This window comes from Triticum urartu, chromosome 6, assembly GCF_003073215.2.
Source record: "Triticum urartu cultivar G1812 chromosome 6, Tu2.1, whole genome shotgun sequence".
NCBI classification, from domain to species: Eukaryota; Viridiplantae; Streptophyta; class Magnoliopsida; order Poales; family Poaceae; genus Triticum; species Triticum urartu.
The window spans coordinates 31,213,348-31,237,168 of NC_053027.1; the positions used below are offsets into that span (position 1 = coordinate 31,213,348).

Sequence of the window (23,821 nt, forward strand, 5' to 3'; positions counted from 1 at the left end):
AAAACATCTCCGGTCAATCATTTTCTGGGGCGACGACACCCTGCCAATGCCTCATCGCCTCAGTCCGCTCTGCCACCTCACCGAGGCTAGATCCAATGAGGCGGGTGTTGATGTAAGAGCTTGAGATGGTGGCGGCCAAGGCCGGCCATGGCCGAGGAGAGCGTTGGTGTCAGATGGTGTCAGCGGTCATCTGCAGCAGTGCTCCTTGCGACCTTGTATAGTGCCTTGGCAGTGAGTTGGGTACTTGGGTTGTGTGGGAAGAGAGAGATTAGAAAGTCAAAGGAAAGAGAACAACTATGAGAAGACACCTCGTGTTGCTCCACTAGATAAGTCTGAGCAATTGCGTATGGAATATAGGTTGAGGAAGAAATAAGATGATAGAGGGAGAGAGACGTGGGTGGTCTAGGTGGCCATGTGGCGCGCAACCGAGTCGGCGGACGCGAGCGTGATAATCTGTCGACTGATGTGGATCATTTCTCTTAATATTTTCTTATCACCATCAGGAAATTAATTTTAAAAGAAATCAGATTCCCAATAGTTCATGCACAGACTGGTTAATGTTTTCTTATTCTCATTAGAAAATTAATTTTTAAAGAAATCACATTCCAAATAGTTCATGCATATAGTCCAGCCTCCAGTAGGGAAACTTAATCATGCAAAGTAAAATATTTTCCCATTCAAATGACATCAAGCTAAGAATGCGATGATTACAACATATTATTTTTATTGCAAGATATTGATGACATTACTTTTCATCGCAACAATCTGGCAGTGTCTTAATGCAGCGGATGGGCATGAGGGAAGGTTGCATGTAAAGAGGTGCAATTAGGACCACAAATGCATTCGTCGATGGTCCTAAAGCAAACATCTTGCTCAAGTACACAACAAAAACACAGATTATTTGGGCAGGGATGAGATTTCTCTTGACACCCACACACTTGGATCTTGCCACTATCTACTTGATCAGTTGTTTGTCCTGCATGCAAATACGCGTGTTCTCATTCAATTCAGTATTGGGTAAAATTATGTAGAATTTCACATATCTTCATAATGCTTTTCAACGGGATTGCCTAAAATTATGTAGACTAAGAAATATCTAAAGTATAAGTTCTAATTTATGCTGCGTACGTACCCTGAGAAAATAGTAGGATGCATGGAAGGATGACCATTGCAAGCAACATCACCTTGCTTCTCTCCATGGTAGTATAAGCTTCCTGATATAATGAATCTAATCTCTTGGTGGGGATTGATTGCATATGGACTTTCTAATTGCTATATGCTACTCCAATACTCCATATATATATCCAACCAATATGATCTATATTTAGTTACAAGTAATTGTGCCAAGCTGGTGGCTTATCATCTACAATTAATTACAGGTAATCTACTATTAATTACCAGAAATAAAGTGCTCTATATTTAGCTAGTAAATGTGACCAGGTCGGCGCTTGGCAGCTTATCCTTCAAATTTCCTATTTCCTACATTCCAAATTTATTAGTGCTCATTTTTTGGGTCCGATTTGTTTTATAAATTTAACTAATAAAATATGAATTGTATATCAAAAAAAATTATCACTGAGAATTCCATTCAAAGACAAATCCAACAATACTATTTTGCAGCATATACCTCATGTTTTATTAATTATAGTTTTTAAACACAGTATAAACGTAAATGCTCATACAGACGCAAGGTGCTTTTGCTTGCAATGGTCATCCTTCCGTCCACAGAAAATGAAAGTAAGAATAGTCTCCTTCCTCCTCCCGCTGGGGACGCCGCCGATTCGCCCCACCTCTGAGGCATAGGGGCTCCTTAGAGCTAGGGAATCAGGTGCGTCGGCGACAAATCCGAAACAAGGAAGACGACGTTCCCGCTGTAATTTGGGGGGTGGCTCGGACAAATTACTTTGGCAGAGGAGGCGAGGGAGGCGTGGCAGAGAAGCTTGACATGGAGTTGGGGCTTGAGGTTGCCAGTGGGCATGTGTGCGGGAACGGCGGTGGCGCTGGCTGTAGCATGCGATTCCCACCGCGAGAGGGAGAGAGAAGGGTGGGAGGGGAAGGAGAGTTGGGCATGTGGGGTGACGTTGTACCACCTCGGTGGGAAGCATCGACGGCCATGGCGGTCGATGAATGACACAGAGGAGAGAGGGAGAGAGGAATAAGATGACATTTTCTCCCAAAACCACCAAAATAATAACAAAAACGCTTTAGGGTTTGATTTATCTGGTTTCTAGAACGGTTAAAATTGTACCAAAATAGACTTTAGGGAGGTATTTGTCCATTGAGGCACACTTGAGGGTGAAAAATGAATTTCTTTCTTATTAGTCTAATCGTCCACAAATGGTCACTGTCAAGAGAAACTTGGTTAATTTGCAGGGTCCATACGTATAGATCTCGACCTATGGATAAGGGTGGACTAGCAGAGCCGGCTTTTGCGCTGGGCTCGACCCGACTGCCTCGTCTCTGATGCCCTGTCTCTCACCTTGGTCATTCTGAAATAAGAGCTCTGAATACCCGAAGACTGAAGCAACGACGGCAAGCCTTACCTAATTAATGTAAGAGCTCTGAATCTCTGATGAACTCATTCTGAAGTCAAGCAATCAATATAAAAGAAAAGAGGGCTCAACGCAAGCAAGATAATACCGTTTCGAAATATAAGTCTTTTTAGAGATTTCAATACGAACTATATACAGATGTATATGGACATATTTTAAAGTCTACATTCACTCATCTTGCTCGTACAGGAAGGGAGTGCATAGAAGCTCCTCGATGAAAGCACACCATCTGCTGTCCATGAGTTATCTGGACTCTCCACAATACGAACTGTTCCTTCTCTGACTAGATATATCGATGTAGAAAACATGCGCATTTGAGGTGATTGTAATTTGTCTACGGGCATCCCTCTTCCAATCTATGTTTCTCCTAGGTGGACGATGTGCAGTAATAATCACTACTTAATACCTATCCTACGTGGCTTTGGTCTTGCTGCACATGGCCGCGACCATTTGGTGAAACTGCTGTGCATCGCAGGGGATCCTGAGGACGCCGGGCTGGCCGTAGCCGAACTGCTGCGCGGCCATCTCCAGCAGCGCCGCCATGCACAGCTCCTTGAGCGCATCGACCCGCACCAGCACCCGCTCGTCGCCGTCCCCATCCTCGCCCACCAGCGCCAGCGGGAGGTACCCCTTGGGGACCTTCTTTCCTCTGTCGCCGGCATCGGCCGCGAGGTAGTATGCTTCGGCTGTCTCCTTCCTTCTCCAGGCGGCCATTGCTGCGGCTCTGTTCTGTTTATGTGTTGCGTAGCTTAGTAGCACGGGAGGTTGTGGCGATGTCCTGATGATTGCTGGGCCATATGCTTTTTATAGTGTGAGAGAGCAAGATCATCCAAACTGACAAGAACAGCGAGTGAGTTTGGAAAAGGGTTCAGTTCAGAATTCAGATAGGAAACGTAGGCTCTGTGGCAAGGTTTGGTGATGGTGACTGCGAGCGTGGACGATGGAGTTGGGGTCTCTCTGATCCCTGCACAAAACTAGTATTAGTCAAATCGTCCACAATTGTCACTATCAAGAGAAACAACCGTACTAGCTTAATCTGCGGGGTCCATAAGTATAGATCTCGACCTATGGATAAGAGCGACTCTAGCAGATCTCGTAAACCGAGACCATCCGGCAAAATAACCGCCGGTTTGCGGTGCCCATCTGTGTCTGCGGGCTCGCAGCCTTGTAGCCGGCGGGTCCGGTTGGTTCCGGCGCCGGTGAGCCTCGGAAATGGTCGGGGTCGCCCGCGCGCGCCAATGGACGGGATTTCAGCCGGTTTTGCTTCGGCGATTGCGGGAGAAGAAAGGACTGCCGGATTTGCTTCGGCCGACGGGGAAGAGGAAAGGGGCGGCCGACTTTGCTTCGGGGAAGGTATGTTCAACGCTTACCTATGCATTTCCTGGTTATTTTCATTCAATTTTGATAGGTGAGGTCCCGGTGAAATTCACGGGCGTGCATTTTTTAGATGGATTGGAGTTTGTCCTCGTCGGATGATTTGGACATAGAAGGGATGATCCTCAACGATGATGTCCACAATCTAGTTTGGTTGCATCTCGTCGAAGAATTTGAGAAGGGCCCAAAGAAAAAGGGACGTGGATCCACCGTGGCCAGCTACGCATTCCTCGCAACCGAGCTCTCAGCGATAAGATGCTCATGAAGGACTACTTCGCCAAGGTACGGACATATCCGACTCAGCTATTTTGTAGGCGATATCGAATGTGTAGGTCTCTTTTCGTGCACATCGTGGAAGCTTGCCAGCAATTTTGCATTTCTTTTTGCTCGGCGTAGGAATGCCGCCTGTTTGCTTTGCTTTAGTGCATATCAAAAAGTGTCGGCGGCGATGAGAGTGATTACATATGGTGTTCCTGCCGACTACACGGATGAATATCTTCGCATTGGAGAAGATACCATCATCAAGTGCGTCTGTGTCTATGCGAAAACAGTGATCCGGGTATTTGGCCCGGAGTACCTTTGAGCTCCAAACAAGGAAGACACAAAGAAGTTCATGGCAATGAACGAAGAAAGGGGATGGCCGAGCATGCTAGGTAGTATTGATTACATGCATTAGAGGTGGAAGAACTGTGTGGTGGCTTGGGCAGGGCAATATAACAGCCACAAATGCAAACCCACAATTGTGCTTGAAGCCATTGCCTCACAAGTTCTACGGATTTGGAATTGCTTCTTTGGTTTTTCGGAATCTCTCAATGATATCAATGTCTTTCACCTATCTCATCTATTTGTTCAGCTAGCTAGTGGCAAAGCTCCCGCTTGCAACTCGACTGTCAATGACCATGACTATACCATGAGGTACTATCTTGTCGACGGTATTTATCCTTCATGGTCAAACATTTGTGAAAGAAACATGAAATTTATTCCGAAGCACAAGATCTTGCCGAAAGGATATTGAGAGGGCATTTGGTGTGTTGCAATCTCGGTTTTCCATCGTTCGAGGTCCCACTCGCTTCTGGGATAAGAAAACCCTCATACACATCATGAGAGTTTGTGTCATTTTACACAATATGATCATTGAGGATGAAAGGGATATAGATTCAGAGTTTAATTATGACAATGTTGGTAGCCGTGTGAAGCCTGCCAGGGACGAAGATGAGATCAGTGCATTTCTCGAGACCTACAGGAAGATCTAGAACCGTGATCCACGCCATCAACTCTAGCATGATCTTATTGAGCATCATTGGAGACTCTACGGGGGATAGATCCCCTTTTTATTCATTTTTATTTGTGCGTGATTTGAACAATTTGGTGTTGTAATAATTCGAATTCAAACATTTGTTGTAATGAGATATCATGATTTGCTTTTCGGACCATTCATATGTTTAATTTGTGTTATGATTCTATTCAGTTCATAGTGTTGAAAAACTAGAATTTGCAAAGATGTAAACAATGTTTTGCGGGACGTGTTTACGAGATTTGTTTTGTCGGAGGGTCGTGGTACCACAAAAATGTTTTAGAGGAGCCTGCAAACGATTTTTGCGGGCGTGGGTTTGCCGGATCTGTTAGAGTTGCTCTAAGGTTGGACTAGCAAGAAAACCCTATATGATGCATACTGCGTCATATTGTCGACCTATTGCACAGGAGATTGTTGAACTGGGCCTAACCGTTAACGCGTTCGGCATTCCCGGTTTTGGGAACCTTCTAGGAGGTTCGAGCCGGTCTTTTTCGGTTTTGGGAACCTTCTAGGAGGTTCCTAAACCAGATTTTTTTCATTTTTCATTTTGATGTTTCTTTTTTCTCCCCTTTTCTTTTTAATGTTTTTATTTCCATGTTCTTTTTTCCTTTATTCTTTTTTCTTCCATTTTACATAAATTGGATTTCAAAGCTTTGTTCAGGATTTTAAAATTTGTTCATACTTTCAATTTTTTTTGGTTATTTCAAAAAATGTTCAGAATTTCGAATTTTGTTTTATTTCTGAATAAATGATAAAAAATTCAAAAAATGTTCAGATTTTCAAAGTGCATGTTTCGGAACTTAGTTCCATTTTTTTTCAAGAAAATGGCCATGTTTCAAAACTTGTTTGAGTTTTAAAAATGTTCACAATTTAAAATAATTCGTAAATTTGCTTCTTCGAAAAATGTTCCATTTCTCCAATATTGTTCACAAATCCCAAAATTATTTTACGTCTAATTTTATTCAGAGTTTTAAAAATTCCATTTTACAGAAAATGGTCACTTTTTCCAAAATTTGCTAATTTTCTTTAAAAAATTCCGGTGTTTCAAAAATAGTTCACACCTTCAAAATGTTCGAGTTTCCAAATTTTTACTAAAAATTACAAAAAAAAACTGAATAACTTTAATGAATTTTCTCAAAACTTAAAGAATGTTCGTAAATTCAAAAATGTTATGCGCTTTTGAAAAACATTTCAGAATTTTTAAAAAATGTTCCTGGTATAGAATTTCGTTCTCCAAATTAAAAAAATGTTCACATTTTAGAATTCATGCTTTTAAAAAATTAAGAATTTTAAAGCTTGTTCGAGTTATTCAAACAGTTTTCACATTTTCAAACATTACTCATATTTCATAAATTTCGTGGAAAGATAAAAAACAAAAAGCGCTGTAATTCTTTGTTTTGACATTATTTTTAATCTTCCGCACTCCTGGTTAGTCGTTTATGCTTGTTAGGTCAACTGGTTTACCTACTTTCCTTGCGAGAACATGTTTATAGTTCGATTCCCAACTAGGCTATTTTTCTGTTTTTAGACAATCAAATTGTTGCGCTATAGTTCAAACGCGATCGTGACACCATGGACCGGCCCATTCAGGTCTCACTGAGTGCGTCGGGTCACTATTTGACATAAATTGCGTCAAATAAGAGCTCCCGACTAGCATGCCCAGCTTTTGCGCTTGGCTCGACCCGACGAGTATATAGGCCGAATCGAGTCGGTCTTATGGCCTTGCTCATGCCTCCGGGCCCACTCAGTCTCGGTCCCAATCCAGTCAGCTCAGAGAGCAATTAGTTGACGAGCGCTCCTTCGGGTGGGCTCAAAGCGCGCCACTTGGCACACTCTCAGCCGCCGCCAAGTGTCGCACTCTGGGCGCTCCTTCCGAATTTTATTTTATTTTTCACATGTGTTTTGGACTTTTTAGATGATTTTTTTTTTCGGTTTTTTGGTTTTCCTATGGTCTTTCTAAGCTTTTGGCAAAAACAAAATTTTGGAAACTTTTTTTTGCACGAAGGAACTCATTTTTTTGCTCTCGCGAGATGCTTGATTTTGCTTCCACGAGAGGCAAGGTTTTTCTTTCGCGAGCGTGCCTCTCGGAAACGAAAAAAGCGCGTTTTCTGTTTTTTTTCCTTTCGTGAGAGGCATGGTTTGCTTCCACAGGAGGCACGGACGTGCCTCTCAGAAACTGAAAAAAACGTATTTTCTCTTTTTGTTTCCTTGTGTGAGAGACACGGTTTTGCTTCCGCGAGAGGCACGGTCGTGCCTGTCAGAAACGGCTTTTGGAAAGGGGAAAAAAGTGTTCCCGGTTAGGTTTTTTCGTTTGGTTTTCTAATGAATTTTTTGTCAAAACCTGTTAACATGAGATTTATTTTTGAAGATCTCGACACAAGGAATCCAACGGTGAAAATGGTTTTGTGATTTGAACATTTTAAATAAATAAATCTACGAAAAAAAGGGAAAACTCCCTGGTTGAGACAAGTGGTACCGCGCCACTTGTCGTAACCTGAGTAGAAGTGATCTTTGGAAGGAGTACTCCTTAATTAGTGATTTCTGTCAGCTCGGCGGGACAATTAGATTCCTGGACCAATTTATGTAGTTTTTTTTCTCCCTGTCTTCTTCGGTGTTTTTCTGTTTCTTTGTTGGCTTTCTTCTTTTGTATGTTTCTTCATCTTTTTCATCATTTGTTCTTTTTCATTTTTCTCCTTTTCACCTTGTTTCTTGTGTTCTTTTTTGAAAATACATGAAAAAAATATAATTTTATAATTTATTAAATTCATGAATATTTTCTTAAATTCATGACCTTTTAAAAATGCCTTTAAATTTTGTAAATATTTCGAAATTCATTAATTTTTATAGAATAATAATGAACAATTTTATAATTCGCAGACAGCGTAGAAGTCATGAATATTTTTCAAAATTCATAAAAGATCAATGTTGAGGATATCGCTTATCGTTAGCGTTTCGATTGGCTAGAGATTATAGATTAATCAGAAATCGATCGATTAATCATTTTTTATCGAGTATTAACCAGCCGCATTTGTGCTTGCAGGTCCCAAGTTTGAACCACTAGTAAGGTAAAAATGGAAATAATCATCATTGTGCACTAAGCCTTTAAATAGGACAACACTACAACAATACGTAACTACATATTCACGTCAAATAATGAGCCTATGACAAATAAAATAGGACAACACTACAACACTTGTCGCATCAAACGGGGGATAAAGTGTGGTGTGCGGGAGGCTACTAAAGTGGAGGCCCTGTTTTAGGGTTTCTGACCACATGGTACCGGCTCAATTAACCGCTATATTCCTGATTAATCACTTGTCAGAGCGATAAATTGGCTCAAATGGTAAATAGCAAAAGATAAGATATAATCTTAGCGGTCACCCACCGACATGCGATAAATCAGTGAATCAGATGATATGTTGAACATTGCCGGAAAAATTAACAACATTAAAAAATATAAATAAGAATCTGATGAAGACAGGTGAAAAACCAGACACAAGTGGTTCATACACACACATGAAGCCTAAAATTAAAGGCGGCCCATAATTGCGTGGGTGCATGCTCCTATGCAATTTTCTCTCTCAATTCTTAGCTTATGAAGAAGAATAGGAGCACTCTACTCATGCCTTGATCAGCCTATGTTGCCTCACATGGCCTTGCCCCGCACTCCTCACTAGGGTTGCGGCGCCGCTGCGCCATCACACTGACGCGCCCCCGACCACCCTCGGGCGACACTGATGCTCATGCTCCAGCCCGTACTCCACCACATGGCAACAATGAAAAAAGAATACGGTAGCTTCTGTAGTAGCATAAAAACCAATCCAGACGATTTGTTTATGAACAATGAAAACTTGATACCCCAGGGGGAATAGGAAGAAACATGATTTGTTAAGGGTTAGGTTCCTTTGTGGGGATAAAACGAAAAAGAAATACATCTTGTGGCTTGGCCGGTGGGTTGTCTGCCCAAGGTCTAGGGATACTTGACACTGATATCATGGATATAGCATTGCTCTCAAAATGGCGGTGGAAATTGTTCAATGAGAAAGGGATGTGGAAAGAGTGTATTTGGAATAAATATCTTAGTTCTTCACCTGCGAGAAAAATATCTTAGCTCTTATACTACGGGACAGGTTGCGCACAAGGGCGGGGACTCACACTTCTAGCAGTGCCAACTGGAAGTGAACGATCTCTTCCTCTCTTGCCGCAAATTTATTATTGCAAAAGAAGATACGTGGTTGTCAAATAAAAGTCTAGCCAATGTTTTTTGAAGCAAGGACCGACAACAATTGTTCTATGATATTTTCATAAATATTAAAATAAAATAAAAATATGTGCATAAAAGAAAAAAAAGGTTAAAAAAGGGTCCAAATGCTCAACCAATTCCAGCTCTTGTAAACTCCGTGAAAGATTTTGTAAAGCGTCTCAACTCCTGTAACATGGGAGCCCGCATGTATTTATATTGATATCGGCGAGGCCGGCTCTCGCAGAGGCATACATCGAGATAGATTACATTGTTGGTTGAAACAACCGTAGAGATAAGAGGAGAGTTACATCAAGAGATAAACAACTACTAACAAACTAGATCCTCCTAACCTCTGTGTGGCGCCCAAGTCAGGTAAGACGTGACATGTTTAACACTCCCCCATAATCACAACTGTAGCAAGTTGAGATTACGCTTAAACTCTTCAAAACTTCTGATAGGCAACGCTTTTGTGAATCCATCTGCAACCTGATCTTTGGAGGGTTTAAATCTGATCTCAAGCTGTTTGTTGGCAACACGTTCTCTTACAAAATGAAAGTCTATTTCAATATGTTTTGTTCTAGCATGAAAAACTGGATTGGCAGACAAATAGGTAGCACCAAGATTATCACACCACAAGCAAGCAGATTTATCTTGTGCTATTCCAAGTTCTTTGAGCATGGACTGAACCCAAATGACTTCTGTTGTTACATTTGCTAATGCCTTATATTCTGCTTCTGTGCTTGACCTGGAAACAGTAGCTTGTTTTCTTGCACTCCATGATATCAAATTAGACCCATAAAAGATAGCAAAACCACCTGTTGACCTTCTGTCATCTAGACAACCAACCCAGTCTGCATCTGAGAAGGCACTGACAAGTGTGGAGGAGGACTTACTGAATGTAAGACCTGTGGTTATAGTTTTCCTTATATACCTTAAGATCCGTTTTGCTGCTGTCCAGTGAGCTGTAGTAGGTGCATGAAGAAACTGACACACCTTGTTAACTGCAAAGGAGATGTCAGGTCGAGTGAGAGTCAGGTATTGCAGACCACTAACTAAGCTTCTGTAACCAGTAATATCCTCTTGGTTCAGTGGCTCGCCTTCTGTCAGAGACAGTGATTCTGAACTGGACAGTGGTGTTGGAGAAGGTTTACAGTTTTACATGCCAATTCTACTTAACAGTTCAGTGGCATACTTTGCTTGAGATAGATGAATACCATTACCATGTTTCTTAACTTCAATACCCAAGAAGAAATGCAGATCTCCCAAATCCTTGAGAGCAAACTCAGAGCCTAGGTCCTTGAGCAGTGCTGTTACAGCTCCATCAGAAGAACTAGTAACAATAATATCATCAACATATATGAGAACAAATATGGATGTCTTATGTTTGTTATAGATAAATAGAGACGTGTCAGATTTTGATGGAACAAAACCAAGAGATTGAAGTTTCATGCTCAACCGTGAGTACCAGGCTCGAGGTGCTTGTTTCAATCCATACAGTGCTTTATCAAGCTTGCAGACATGGAAAGGTGCATTTTTGTCTTCATACCCAGGAGGTTGTTTCATGAACACTTCCTCTTTCAGAACACCATGAAGGAACGCGTTCTGTACGTCTAGCTGTCTGAGACTCCATCCCCCGGACATAGCTATTGACAGCACAAAACGTATTGTTGCAGCTTTAACAACAGGACTAAATGTATCTTCATAGTCTATGCCATACCTTTGCTTGAATCCCTTTGCTACAAGTCTTGCCTTGTACCGATCTATAGTGCCATCAGATTTTTTTCTTGATTCGATAGACCCACTTGCAATCAATCAAGTTTCTGCCTTGTTGAGGAGGAACCAAATGCCACGTCTTATTTTTCTTTAATGCCATGATTTCTTCATCCATAGCCAAATTCCACATAGGATCACCAAGTGCTGTTATCAAGTTGTTAGGTTCACCAGTTGTACAAGACATACCAAACTTAGAGAATTTTTTGTAATTTAAAGGAGCTGTTACTCCCTTTTGAAGTCTTGTACGCGGAGCCACAGGAGAAACTCCAGGGTACACAGGCGCAGACGATCCCTCGGATGCGCCAGCTTCAGGCGCTGTCACCTCTGATCCTGAGGCGGATCGTGTCGCACCTGCTGGGGACAATTGCGGCGTGGGCGACCGGTCCAGACTGGTGGAGCCTGGCGAATCTAGCGCGAGCCAATAGGGTGAGCCAGGCGCGGCTGCCCGCCACACGGCATCTGGAGATTGGAGCGGGCCCGAGCTGTCATTGTCACGCGTGATGGTGCGCTCCAGGCCCAAGGCGGGGTCGGGTGCTGTACGCGGGCCCGAGCCGTCGTTGTCGCGCGCAGTGGAGGCGGGGCCAGGTGCTGTACGCCCAAATCTCAGAGCGGATTCTGGACCCTGCTGTGACGGAGATCTCGAGGTGGATACGCCTTGGTTTGCGCCTGTGTCTCCAGCCGGGGGGCACATAAAATGAAGGCTGTTTTCTTTTGCACCATCTGAATAATCTGCAGCAGTGATCTCAGGCATAATATGATGATTAGGTACAAGTTGATCAACACTATTATTTACTCCCCCATGATCAACGTCGGATAAGGTTGAAGGCAGAAGAAGTATCTCTTTGCGAAGAAGTGCACCGGCATTTGGGTGGAGTTTGGCAAAAGGAAAAACGGTTTCATCAAATACGACATCCCTAGAGATATACACACGTCCAGTAGAAATATCAAGACACTTGACACCCTTGTGTTGTGCACTATAGCCAAGGAAGACACATTGGGTTGATCTAAACATAAGTTTACGATTGTTGTAAGGGCGTAGATTCGGCCAACAAGCACAACCAAACACACGAAGTGACGAGTAATCTGGTTTGGTGTGAAGAAGACGTTCAGTAGGTGTTTCATGATTAATGACACGACTAGGCAGAATATTGATGAGATGGACGGCGGTGAGAAAGGCCTCATCCCAATACTTGAGTGGCATGGATGCGGCAACAAGAAGGGAGAGACCTATGTCAACAATGTGTCTATGCTTACGTTCAGCGGAACCGTTCTGTTGATGAGCATGGGGGCAAGAAACATGATCGAAATTCCTATCCGTTGAAAGAATGAGTTGAGTTTCTCATACTCACCACCCCAGTCTGATTGCATAGCAAGTATTTTGCAATCAAATTTCCTTTCTACACTAGTGCAGAACCGGGCAATAGCACCGGTTCGTAAGGCCCTTTAGTGCCGATTTAGGAACCGGCACTAAAGTTTCGGCACTAAAGCCCCCCCCCCTTTAGTACCGGTTCAGCACGAACCGGTGCTAAAGGGGAACCACGTGGCACGAGCCAGCTCCGGGGGTCGGGAGCCCTTTAGTACCGGTTGGTAACACCAACCGGTACTAAATGGTTGTGGGTTTTTGTTTTATTTTGTATTTTTCAATTAAATTTGTGTTATCAATTTAATTTAGGATTGTTCTACATTATAATGAGTTGTAGTCGTCATCATCATCATCATCGCATATTAAGAAATAAATAAACTCTAGCTAGCTAAAAATCATCATAGTCGTCTAATTACCACTATTTAATCATCATAGTCATTACCGCTAGCTATCTAATCATCATCAACGCTGGCTAGCTTAAAGAGGAAACATTCACTTTGTAACAGAAGCAAAGATATCATCAAGTTCAACATAATCATGACCAACATCGAAGTTCAGGACACGGACATGAGACAAGTACTAATTAAGAGCATGAACTAGTAGCTACTGATCCTGCTGCTCCCTCTCAGGTAGAATAGCATAGAACATGTATAGCTCTCCCGATTCATCATACTGGAGCATGCAGATGAATCTGTCTCCTAATCGTGGGTTGCGCTTCTCCTTGCTGCCCCCTAGTACTTCTCTGCGATCGTTAACAATTTTGCTCCAATCTTTCACTATTAAGCATTCTTCGCTTTCAGAAATCCTGAATGCACTCATGTGCAATGTAGAAAATCTTGGTCGTAAGCTAACCATTGGCATGCGACCTTTTGTCTCGATCCACTAAGGCACAACTGTCATCGGAACTCCCTGTTGAAGAACATCGTATAGTAATTAATATACTAAGCAATGAAAGTTTAGCTTCAAAAATAATGTATGCAAAAGATGCACTAATTAAGGACAAATATTTAAAATCTTACCATCTTTCGATTATAGATGTGACCGTAGTTCAATACAATCACCATTGGTCGCATGTTTTGAGTACTAACATTTCTATGTTTAGGAAAAAAATTTGTCTTGACAGTATTAAGATCCTCAAGCCATGAAACATAATGACTTATCTCCTCGCAGTTTAGTTGAGCCCCGGGGCAGTAGTAGGTCCTGTCTACCAAGCGCCGGACATGTTTGCTTGAACCGAAATAAGCTGACAATACAAATTAGTTGTCAACTATTTTTGAATAAACTGTATCAAAGACATAAACATATGCATGCATGGTTGAGAAAAACTCACCAAATGATAGAACTGGAGGCGTTTGCACATCGACCCAGATGTCTATATTACCTTCAATATCATCTTCCGGACGAATATCAAAGGTGATAACTATAATAGGCTCAAATGCATAAGCCTTGCATAGTGCTTGCCAAGTTTTGCATTCAAAATGGGTGTATGTGTCTCCATTATATAATTTGACGTTGAAAGTATATCCATGCTCCGTCTTCAAGTAAACTCTCTTTACCTCCATATCATCTATAGCACTAAAACCTATCTTATCCAAGACAAAAATTCTTGCATGGCAGGGGATGCGCTAGTAGAATAGTGAAAATTTAAAATTATAAGTTGAAGCAAATGAAGCATAAGTTTTGCATTCAAATAATAATTGACAAAGTGACTTACTATATCAACTTCGAATGTCTCATCCAGCTTGATGCTGAAGCGCCTACCATCAACAAGGAAATTTTGGTCGCACAGGCCGCGCTGGTCTTCACAGTGTTCGCACATAATGAAATCTTTTTCGTCGTCAGATGACATTTCCTATGTTCATATAGGTGAAACATTAAACACCTATATCTAGCCAAATATATATTCATCTAACATTTGACATTAATATATCTAACTATATATTCAATTGACATTACTATATATTTAACTTTTCTATGTAATTCATCTAACATTCGACATTAATCTAACATTTATATAAACTCAAAATATATAAAAAAATTAAATAAACAGAAAAACTCATTAACAAATAATATTTTAATTAGATCATCAAATATCAGATACCTAAATTTTTCTTACTAAAAATAAACTAGTTATATTAATTATTGAACTAGTTCAAATCTCATATACCTAAATTTTCTTACTAAAAATAAACTAGTTATATTAATTATTGAACTAGTTCAAATCTCATATACCTAAATTTTCTTACTAAAAATAAACTAGTTATATTAATTATTCAACTATTTCTAATCTCATATACCTAAATTTTCTTACTAAAAATAAACTAGTTATATTAATTATTGAACTAGTTCAAATCTCATATACCTAAATTTTCTTACTAAAAATAAACTAGTTATATTAATTATTCAACTAGTTCAAATCTCATATACCTAAATTTTCTTACTAAAAATAAACTAGTTATATTAATTATTCAACTAGTTCTAATCTCTAGTTCGACAATTTTTTATCTAGCTAGCTAATTCATCTAACATTCGACATTAATCTAACATTCGATCATCTAATTAACTTTTCTAAAAAACAAAAAATAAGTAAAAAAATGTGTGTGTGTATGTGTGTGTATACGTATATGTGTATGTGTGTGTGTATGCGTGTGTGGTATATGTGTGTGTGTGCGGCCCCGTACGCCGCCGCCCCGTACGTACGAGCGGGGGCGTCGGCGTACGGGGCGGGGGCGGCGGCGTACGGGGCGGGGCCGCCGGCGTTCGGGGCGGCGGCGGGGACGGAAGGCGGCGCGCGGCATTCGGGGCGACGCGGGTACGCGCGAGGAGAGAGCGAGATACGTACGGACGGCGGCGTGGGACGACGACGGGACCGCGGCGCGGGACGACGACGGACGGCGGCGCGCGGCGTTCGGGGCGGCGGTGGGGACGACGACGACGATGACAGGCGACGGGCGGCGACGACGGGAGCGGCGCGCGAGAGGTTGACGAAAGAAGTGGGGAGATGTAACTGAAATTTCGTAAGTGCTGTATATATAGGGTGAGCCTTTAGTACCGGTTGGAGCCACCAACCGGTACTAAAGGCCTACTTTGGCCAGCCAAAGAGGCGGGAAGAGCAGGCCTTTAGTACCGGTTGGTTGTTCCAACAACCGGTACTAAAGGGTGGTCTTTAGTACCGGTTGGAGCCACTAACCGGTACTAAAGGCCTTGCGCTGCCACCCCAAAGTTTAGTCCCACCTCGCCCGGCGAAGGGCAGCCGCACTGGTTTATAAACCCAGCCGCGGCTACCTCTTCGAACTCCTCTATATAGGAGGCTTCTAGGCCTAATTAATTAGGGCGCGCTGCCCTGTGAGTCTGCTGGCCCTTCTGGGCCTGCATTTGCACACCCTAGGTCTGGCAGGCCCACTGGGCAGCGCGCCAACAAATTTTTTATATAGTTTTTTCTTTTCTACATTACTTATTTTCTTCTATTTATTGTTGAGTAGTTTTTATATAGTTTTTTCTTTTCTGCATTATTTATTTTCTTCTATTTATTTTTGAGTAATTTTTTTGTATAGTTTTTTTATTTTCTGCATAATTTATTTTCTTCTGGAAATTGAATGCTGCATACCATGCCAAGTTTCAACATTTTCAGGATTCATTTTGTACTGATTTTCAATTTCACGATCATTTAGCTTTCTAAACAATTAGGTAAATGACCGAAAAACAACAAATGATGTCAGAACATGTTGGAAATTGATGACGTCGCTTTAAATGCTGCATACTGAACACAAAAGAAGTCCGGAGTTCAAATAAGTTTAAAAAACATTGAAGTGGCCATGTAACAGATGAGTTCTCGTCCGAAACCCTGATACTCCGAAAGAGTTTGTCCAGTTTGTACACGAAGTTCGTCCAGTTTTTGCCGTGACCCTCTCTACTCTTTCGCGCATACTATGCGGGTGATATGATGATACCATGCCAAGTTTCAACATTTTCAGGATTCATTTTGTAGTGATTTTCAATTTCACGGTCATTTAGCTCTCTAAAGAATTAGGTAAATGACCGAAAAACAACAAATGATGCCAGAACATATTGGAAATTGATGACGTCGCTTTAAATGCTGCATACTGAACACAAAAGAAGTCCGGAGTTCAAATAAGTTTAAAAAACATTGAAGTGGCCATGTAACAGATGAGTTCTCGTCCGAAACCCTGATACTTCGAAAGAGTTTGTCCAGTTTGTACACGAAGTGCGTCCAGTTTTTGCCGTGACCCTCTCTACTCTTTCGCGCATGCTATGCGGGTGATATGATGATACCATGCCAAGTTTCAACATTTTCAGGATTCATTTTGTAGTGATTTTCAATTTCACGGTCATTTAGCTCTCTAAACAATTAGGTAAATGACCGAAAAACAACAAATGATGCCAGAACATATTGGAAATTGATGACGTCGCTTTAAATGCTGCATACTGAACACAAAAGAAGTCCGGAGTTTAAATAAGTTTAAAAAACATTGAAGTGGCCATGTAACAGATGAGTTATCGTCCGAAACCCTGATACTCCGAAAGAGTTTGTCCAGTTTTTACACGAAGTGCGCCCAGTTTTTGCTGTGACCCTCTCTACTTTTTCGCGCATGCTATGCGGGTGATATGATGATACCATGCCAAGTTTCAACATTTTCAGGATTCATTTTGTAGTGGTTTTCAATTTCACGGTCATTTAGCTCTCTAAACAATTAGGTAAATGACCGAAAACAACAAATGATGTCAGAACATATTGGAAATTGATGACGTCGCTTTAAATGCTGCATACTAAACACAAAAGAAGTCCGGAGTTCAAATAAGTTTAAAAAACATTGAAGTGGCCATGTAACAGATGAGTTCTCGTCCGAAACCCTGATACTCCGAAAGAGTTTGTCCAGTTTGTACACGAAGTGCGTCCAGTTTTTGCCGTGACCCTCTCTACTCTTTCGCGCATGCTATGCGGGTGATATGATGATACCATGTCAAGTTTTAACATTTTCAGGATTCATTTTGTAGAGATTTTCAATTTCACGGTTATTTAGCTCTCTAAACAATTAGGTAAATGACCGAAAAACAACAAATGATGTCAGAACATGTTGAAAATTGATGACGTCGCTTTGAATGCTGCATACTGAACACAAAAGAAGTCCGGAGTTTAAATAAGTTTTTGAAAATAAAAAAAAGGTGCAATGCTGGTTAATTTGCTTCAAGCCATTCGGAATAGTGTAGACTGCACTGCACATAGCTCAGTGCAATCTATGCTATTCCGCAGGGCTTGAAGCTAATCAACATGTAGATGAGCATTGCAACTCTTCGTCATTGTCTGTGCACTCACGGCTTATAAACCGCTCATACTGCCTCTCTCTTGGTGAGGTGGGACTAAAAACAGCTTGCCATAACCTCATTAGTACCGGTTCGTGGTACGAACCGGCACTAGATGGTGATGGTGGGGCCATAGCCTGACCGCAGGCTGACACAGCCTCTTTAGTACCGGTTTGTGGCATGAACCGGTACTAAAGGTTCGCCACGAACCGGTACTATTGATCGCCGCCACGAACCGGCACTAATGTACACATTAGTGCCGGCTCTAATTCAAACCGGCACTAATGTGCTTCACGTTTGACCCTTTTTCTACTAGTGCTACTAAAGCCTGAAAGTTGAGAAAAACTTGGAAAACGTCGGAGCATTTCTTAAGAAGATATATCCACGTGTACTTGCTGAAATCATCAATGAAGCTCACATAATAGGTGTGCCTACCAACTAAAGAGGGAGCCGGTCCCCATACATCCGAAAAACAAGTTGCAAGGGTTTTGTAGACACACTAGTGGAAATTGGATATGGTAATTGGTGGCTTTTTGCTCTTTGGCAAGAATCACAAATAGTTTCACGATCATGCTCATCAACAAAAGCGAGCTTATTTTTGCTAAGAATTTGATAGACAATAGAAAAAGACGGGTGGCCTAAACGATTGTGCCATCGTTCTGAAGACACCTTGAAAGCTCCATAGGCTTGCTTATTGGACTTGGAAAACTTGGGAATCAACAGGTAGAGACCTTCCACACATCTACCGCGATAGAGGACCCTCCTCGTGACCTGATCCTTTATCAAGAAGAAAAAAGGGTGAAACTCTATGAAGACACCATTATCAAGAGTAATACGATGAACCGAAAGGAGATTTTTTGATGCATTGGGAATGTGTAGGACTTCCTCTACGAGAATATCACGATGCGGGGTTTTAATAATAGACTTGCCAACATGACTTATCACCATACCTGGACCGTTTTCTGCAGTGTGGACTTGCTCTTGGCCGTGGTATTTCTCATGCATGGTCATTTTCTCTAGCTCGGAGGTGATGTTCTCATTTGCACCGGAGTCAAGATACCAGTTGGAATCTACTCCATATGAGGTATCTCCTGCAGCTGCAACTCGTCTCCTCTGGGAGTTGTCCTCTGCATAGCGCCACTTAGACTCTTTTGCAATGTGGTTAGTTTTCTTGCAAATCTGACACTTGTTTTCATATTCTTCATACCCGGTGAAGCGGCCGCCCTGACGACCTTGATTGTTGTTGTAGTTATGGCGTGGGGGCCATTGTTGTTGTAGTAGCCCCCGCCACCGCCGCCGTTGTAGCCACCACCAGAGCCGCGATAGCCACCACCGCCGCCCTGGTTGTAGCCGCCGCCACCACCGCTGCTGTTGCCGCGGTAGCCGCCACCACCGTTGTTGTAGTTGCTGTTGCCACCGCCGTTTCCACCCTTGGGTGAGTTGCGGTAGTCGCCCTTGGGAGCGCCGCCGCGTCCCCGTGAGGCACTGTTGGCCGAGGACTTGAAAGCCCTGGCGCATGTGCCCTGGAACAGCTCCATGCGCTGATCAAAGTTCGCCACCATGCCGAAGAGATCATCAACAGATAGTGGTTCGGTGCGGACATCTAGGGCTGAGATAAGTGGTTGGTAATCCATGTCAAGGCCAGCAACTATGAAGGAGATGAGTTCTTCCTCTAGGAGTGGTTTCCCTGCCATAGCAAGTTCATCTGACAGGGATCTCATGTGACCAAAGAAACCGGTAGCAGATTGGGATCCTTTCTGGGCGTTGGTGAGGGCGGTGCGGCAGATGTTTGTTTTCGATCTGGATTGGGCTGCAAACATGTTCGCGAGCGCGGACCAGATGGCTTGTGAGGTTTCGAGAGAGGCAACTTGCACCAGGACTTCCTTGGAAAGATTCCTGAGCAAATAGGCTACTAGTTGCTGATCTTGGATTAACCAAGCAGCATAGGCTGGGTTGGGAACGAGCTGGTCCTTCCCTTCGGAGTTTTTTGAGGTGATTTTGGATGATGGTCCGGGATGGTTCCATCAAGGTAACCAAAGAGACCCGCCCCAATGATTTAGGATCGGGCTTGGGCACGCCAAAGCACGTAGTTGGTGCGGGTTAAGGATTCAGAGATGGTGTTGTTGAGGCCGGCTAAGGGAGCTTGGCTCGGGGAAGCCATGGCGGGTAGGAGAGGAACGATGGAGGCTAGACGAGGTGGAAGAGGAGGCTCTGTATACCATGAAAGATTTCGTAAAGCATCTCAACTCCCGTAACATGGGAGCCCGCATGTATTTATATTGATATCGGCGAGGCCGGCTCTCGCAGAGGCATACATCGAGATAGATTACATTGTTGGTTGAAACAACCGTAGAGATAAGAGGAGAGTTACATCAAGAGATAAACAACTACTAACAAACTAGATCCTCCTAACCTCTGCGTGGCGCCCAAGTCAGGTAAGACGTGACATGTTTAACACTCCGTGGATCAAATAATGGTTCTAGATAAGATGCAAATCAATCCAATTCTTGAATGCTGCCTCAAACTTCTTATTAATTATGTGAGTGATGAGCAGCAGATCATTCTTGGCAGAAGCTCTACAAGAAGTGATGTGATGGGCTTCATTTTTACCGACCTTGGTGTTTCTCTGAAGCCAGATGTTCCAACATCCCTTGATAATGATGTCCAAAGCAAAGTTACTACGTAGAGATGCCTTGGTCAACATGATTTCATCTCGAACAGATATGCCTCTATTTCTTGTGAAGTTGATGGAGTCCCAGCAAGCTAATGCCACGGAGCAATCCGAAAAAAGATGGAAAGCAGATTCTTCAATATTCAGGATGCAAAGAGCATTGTTATATGATGGCAGATGAATATTTTTTTGGTGAAGCAACTTTGTTTTATTGAGCCTATCATGCATCAGCACCACAAGAAAATTTTATATCTAAGAACAGTTGAAGTTTTCCACAATTTCATGACGACACAATGGGCTTGAATATCTTGCCTTAGAACTTTGTCAAGATCTCCATGGGTTGACCACTTATCAGCATGTTCATTGAGTTGAGCATGTTGTATTAGCAATTGGAGGGCTTGATATTGTTGAAAAGCTTGCATTCACAGGTGTGTATGGAAGTTTTTGACCAAGTTATCACTTCCAAAAACTCTTTGACAGAAATATTCCCATTGAGTGTGAAAGTGAAAAGCTCATGGAAATTATCATTGAGAATGGCATCTCCCCACTTATCCTGCCATAGCATAACATATTTTCCTTGTCCAATCTTGCATTTAGCAACCTTTCTGAGATCAGGGAACAACTTGAGAATATCTTTCCACCAGAAGGAGCCCACAGGTCCGGCACTAACAATCATTTTTCAATTAGTATGATTCACGGATCAAAATAACATGTGGTAGGTGAGAGGATCGATACAGTTAACTATAGGAGGGGTGTTGAATAGGAGACATGTATTTGAAGTTTAATTACCAATTCTATGGATTTTTGTATAAAGTTGGTTCTCTAGATATGCAACTAGATGAACACAACCAATATGGCAAGCAAGCTCAAAGCAATGTAAGTTAGGTAACAAACTAGTTAGGAATCCCACAAGCATACAAAGCAAAGTAAGGGTGCAGAAAGAATTAACCACAATTGAGTCGGTGACGCGGATTTTATCCCCGAAGTTCACACTTCCTTGGGAAGTGTTAATCTCTCTTGGAGCGGTGCTGGAACCAAGGCTCCAAAACGCCACCAAGTGACTCACCGTATTATCCTTGATTCACCCCCAACGGATGAGCCATGAATCACTCGGGGTTGGTTTTAAAGGTGACCACCCTGTTGAAGAATTCGTCAGATTAACCAGTTAACTTGCCGATTAATCCCTACCGGAAGGGTCCGTGGGTAGCCGATAAATGATTCGATTAATTGATTAACTAGTTGATTAACTTGATGATTAGCCTACTATTCCCCTACTCGCCAGCCAACCGAGCAGCCACCAGTTAATGATTTCCTCAACAATGTGACCACCACACCTCTAGATATGTCCCCGGAGCACACCACAAGCAAGGAAGGTTCCGAAGGAATCACTCCAAAAATAACAAGTGTTGGTGAAGAACTAGTTGGGGGAACACAAATCGGTTTTGTGTAAACATAGATTTGGTGAACCTCTTCCAATCCCCCAAAACTCAGAGTGTTAGGGCAACTTGGGGTAGGAAGGAGGGGCGGCGGAAGCAGCCTCGGGCGGAAGTGTTAGTATCGTAGGAAAAACCAATACCATTAGAAAGGTATTGGATGCAACTCAATTGTATCCATTGGAGTCGTTTACAATATATACAAGAGAAGTCTGGCATGATAAGTCAACTAATCCTACCAAATCTCTAGAAGTTAAGATATATAACGCTGTCACCGCCTGCTCCTCCAAAAAAAGTTAGGGTTCCCGTCTCTCGCCGGCACTGGCGCAGGTCCGCCTCATCTCCAGTGGCCCTAGGGCCCTGGGGGCGTGATGGATCCTGGCAAGGGCCAGTGGGAGAGCTCCGTTTTTAGACTTTTTTTCTAGTTTTGTTAGGGTTTTTTGTCCTGCTTAGGAAGGCGAGACAGCGGCAACTCGCTGAAGATGTAACGAAGGTCTCTCCGTCTAGCGCCCGTTCAAGCGGTGCATGTAGCATCATTGGTGGGCGTGTGGAGGTGTGTCTCCGGCGAATCTATCTTTGGTGGATTTGCTCGGATCTCGTCATTGTTCTTATACGTTCACGTGTCTTCGGATTGGATCATTCCGATTTACGTTATTCTTCATCGGTGGCAGTTGCTGTTATGGTACGTTGGTTCTATGGGGTTTTAGCACGACGACTTCCCGACTGTCTACTATAACAAGTTGTGCCCGACTTCGGCGATGGAGGGGTGATGACGACGGTGCGCTTCGGTGCTTGTAGTCGTCATTAGGTGGTCTACGGATCTGAATATAATTTTTTATTATTTCTAGTGTTCGTTGTACTGCCATGATTGAAGATGAATAGATCGGATGTTTTTTCAAAAAAAAAAGAAGTCTAGAGATAAAATAGGGATCGGGTGGGAGATTTCATACGTGCATGGTATACATGCAATGTATATGTCACCTTTTAACACTATTCACCCGCCCTTTGTATGTCAACTGCAGTTATGCCCTTGTTCATTTAACGTGTATTGCCTCTCATCTATATGCTCTTTGTAAATGTTTTATTATGTACTAGTAGGTCCAAAATGTCAGAGTCTCCCTGTCTGACGGTGCACGCGCCTTCTAGACTAGTCTGCTGTCTCTACCTTCTCTACCGTTGAATGTGAACCACGGACACACCAACATTTGGAATCAAGAACAAAACCAAAGTCAGGCAATTAATGTAAAAATAGTGAGTTCAATTCAAAAAATATAAATGCATATACAACATAGAACCACCTCACCGAAAGACCGAATTCGTTGTCGATCAGCTATATGAGGAACACTACGAACTGTTCCTTCTCTAACTAAATAAACCGGCCCCGAAAGCATATCACTACTAAGTATTCACCTATCGATAAACCGAGAAAACCATAGATTGGAAGATGGGCGCACTAGGTAAAAAAAACACAATCGCTTCGCTATGTGGCTTTGCTCTTTGCTGCACATGGCCGTGACTATTTGGTGGAACTGCTGTGCGTGCGTCGCAGGGGATCCTGAGGACGCCGGGCTGACCGTAGCCGAACTGCTGCGCAGCCATCTCCAGCAGCGCTGCCATAAACGGCTCCTTGAGCGCGCCGATGCGCACCAGCACCCGCTCGTCGCCGTTCCCCTCCTCGCCCACCAGCGCCAGCGGGATGTACCCCTTGGGGACCTTCTTTCCTCTGTCGCCGGCATCGGCCGCGAGGTAGTATGCTTCGGCCGTCTCCTTCCTTCTCCAGGCGGCCATTGCTGCTG

The 23,821-nt window shown here is 42.8% G+C and overlaps 1 protein-coding gene and 1 long non-coding RNA gene across 2 annotated transcripts; both read right to left on the minus strand.

The window, feature by feature from the left end:
• Window positions 1-654: 654 nt before the first annotated feature.
• Window positions 655-1,250, minus strand: LOC125512808. Its single transcript, XR_007285559.1, has 2 exons — window positions 1,133-1,250; window positions 655-976 (listed from the first exon to the last, which is right to left on the minus strand). It is a non-coding gene; the product is annotated as an uncharacterized LOC125512808 (long non-coding RNA).
• A 1,617-nt stretch (window positions 1,251-2,867) lies between these two features.
• Window positions 2,868-3,266, minus strand: LOC125516468 (auxin-responsive protein SAUR40-like). Its single transcript, XM_048681903.1, has one exon. The coding sequence runs from the start codon at window positions 3,264-3,266 to the stop codon at window positions 2,964-2,966; it is 303 nt and encodes a 100-aa protein (XP_048537860.1). The 3' UTR covers window positions 2,868-2,963.
• Window positions 3,267-23,821: the final 20,555 nt, after the last annotated feature.

Excerpts from the sequence above, each read along its gene's own strand:
- LOC125516468 (XM_048681903.1), bottom strand. The coding sequence starts at position 3,266 with ATGGCCGCCTGGAGAAGGAAGGAGACAGCCGAAGCATACTACCTCGCG.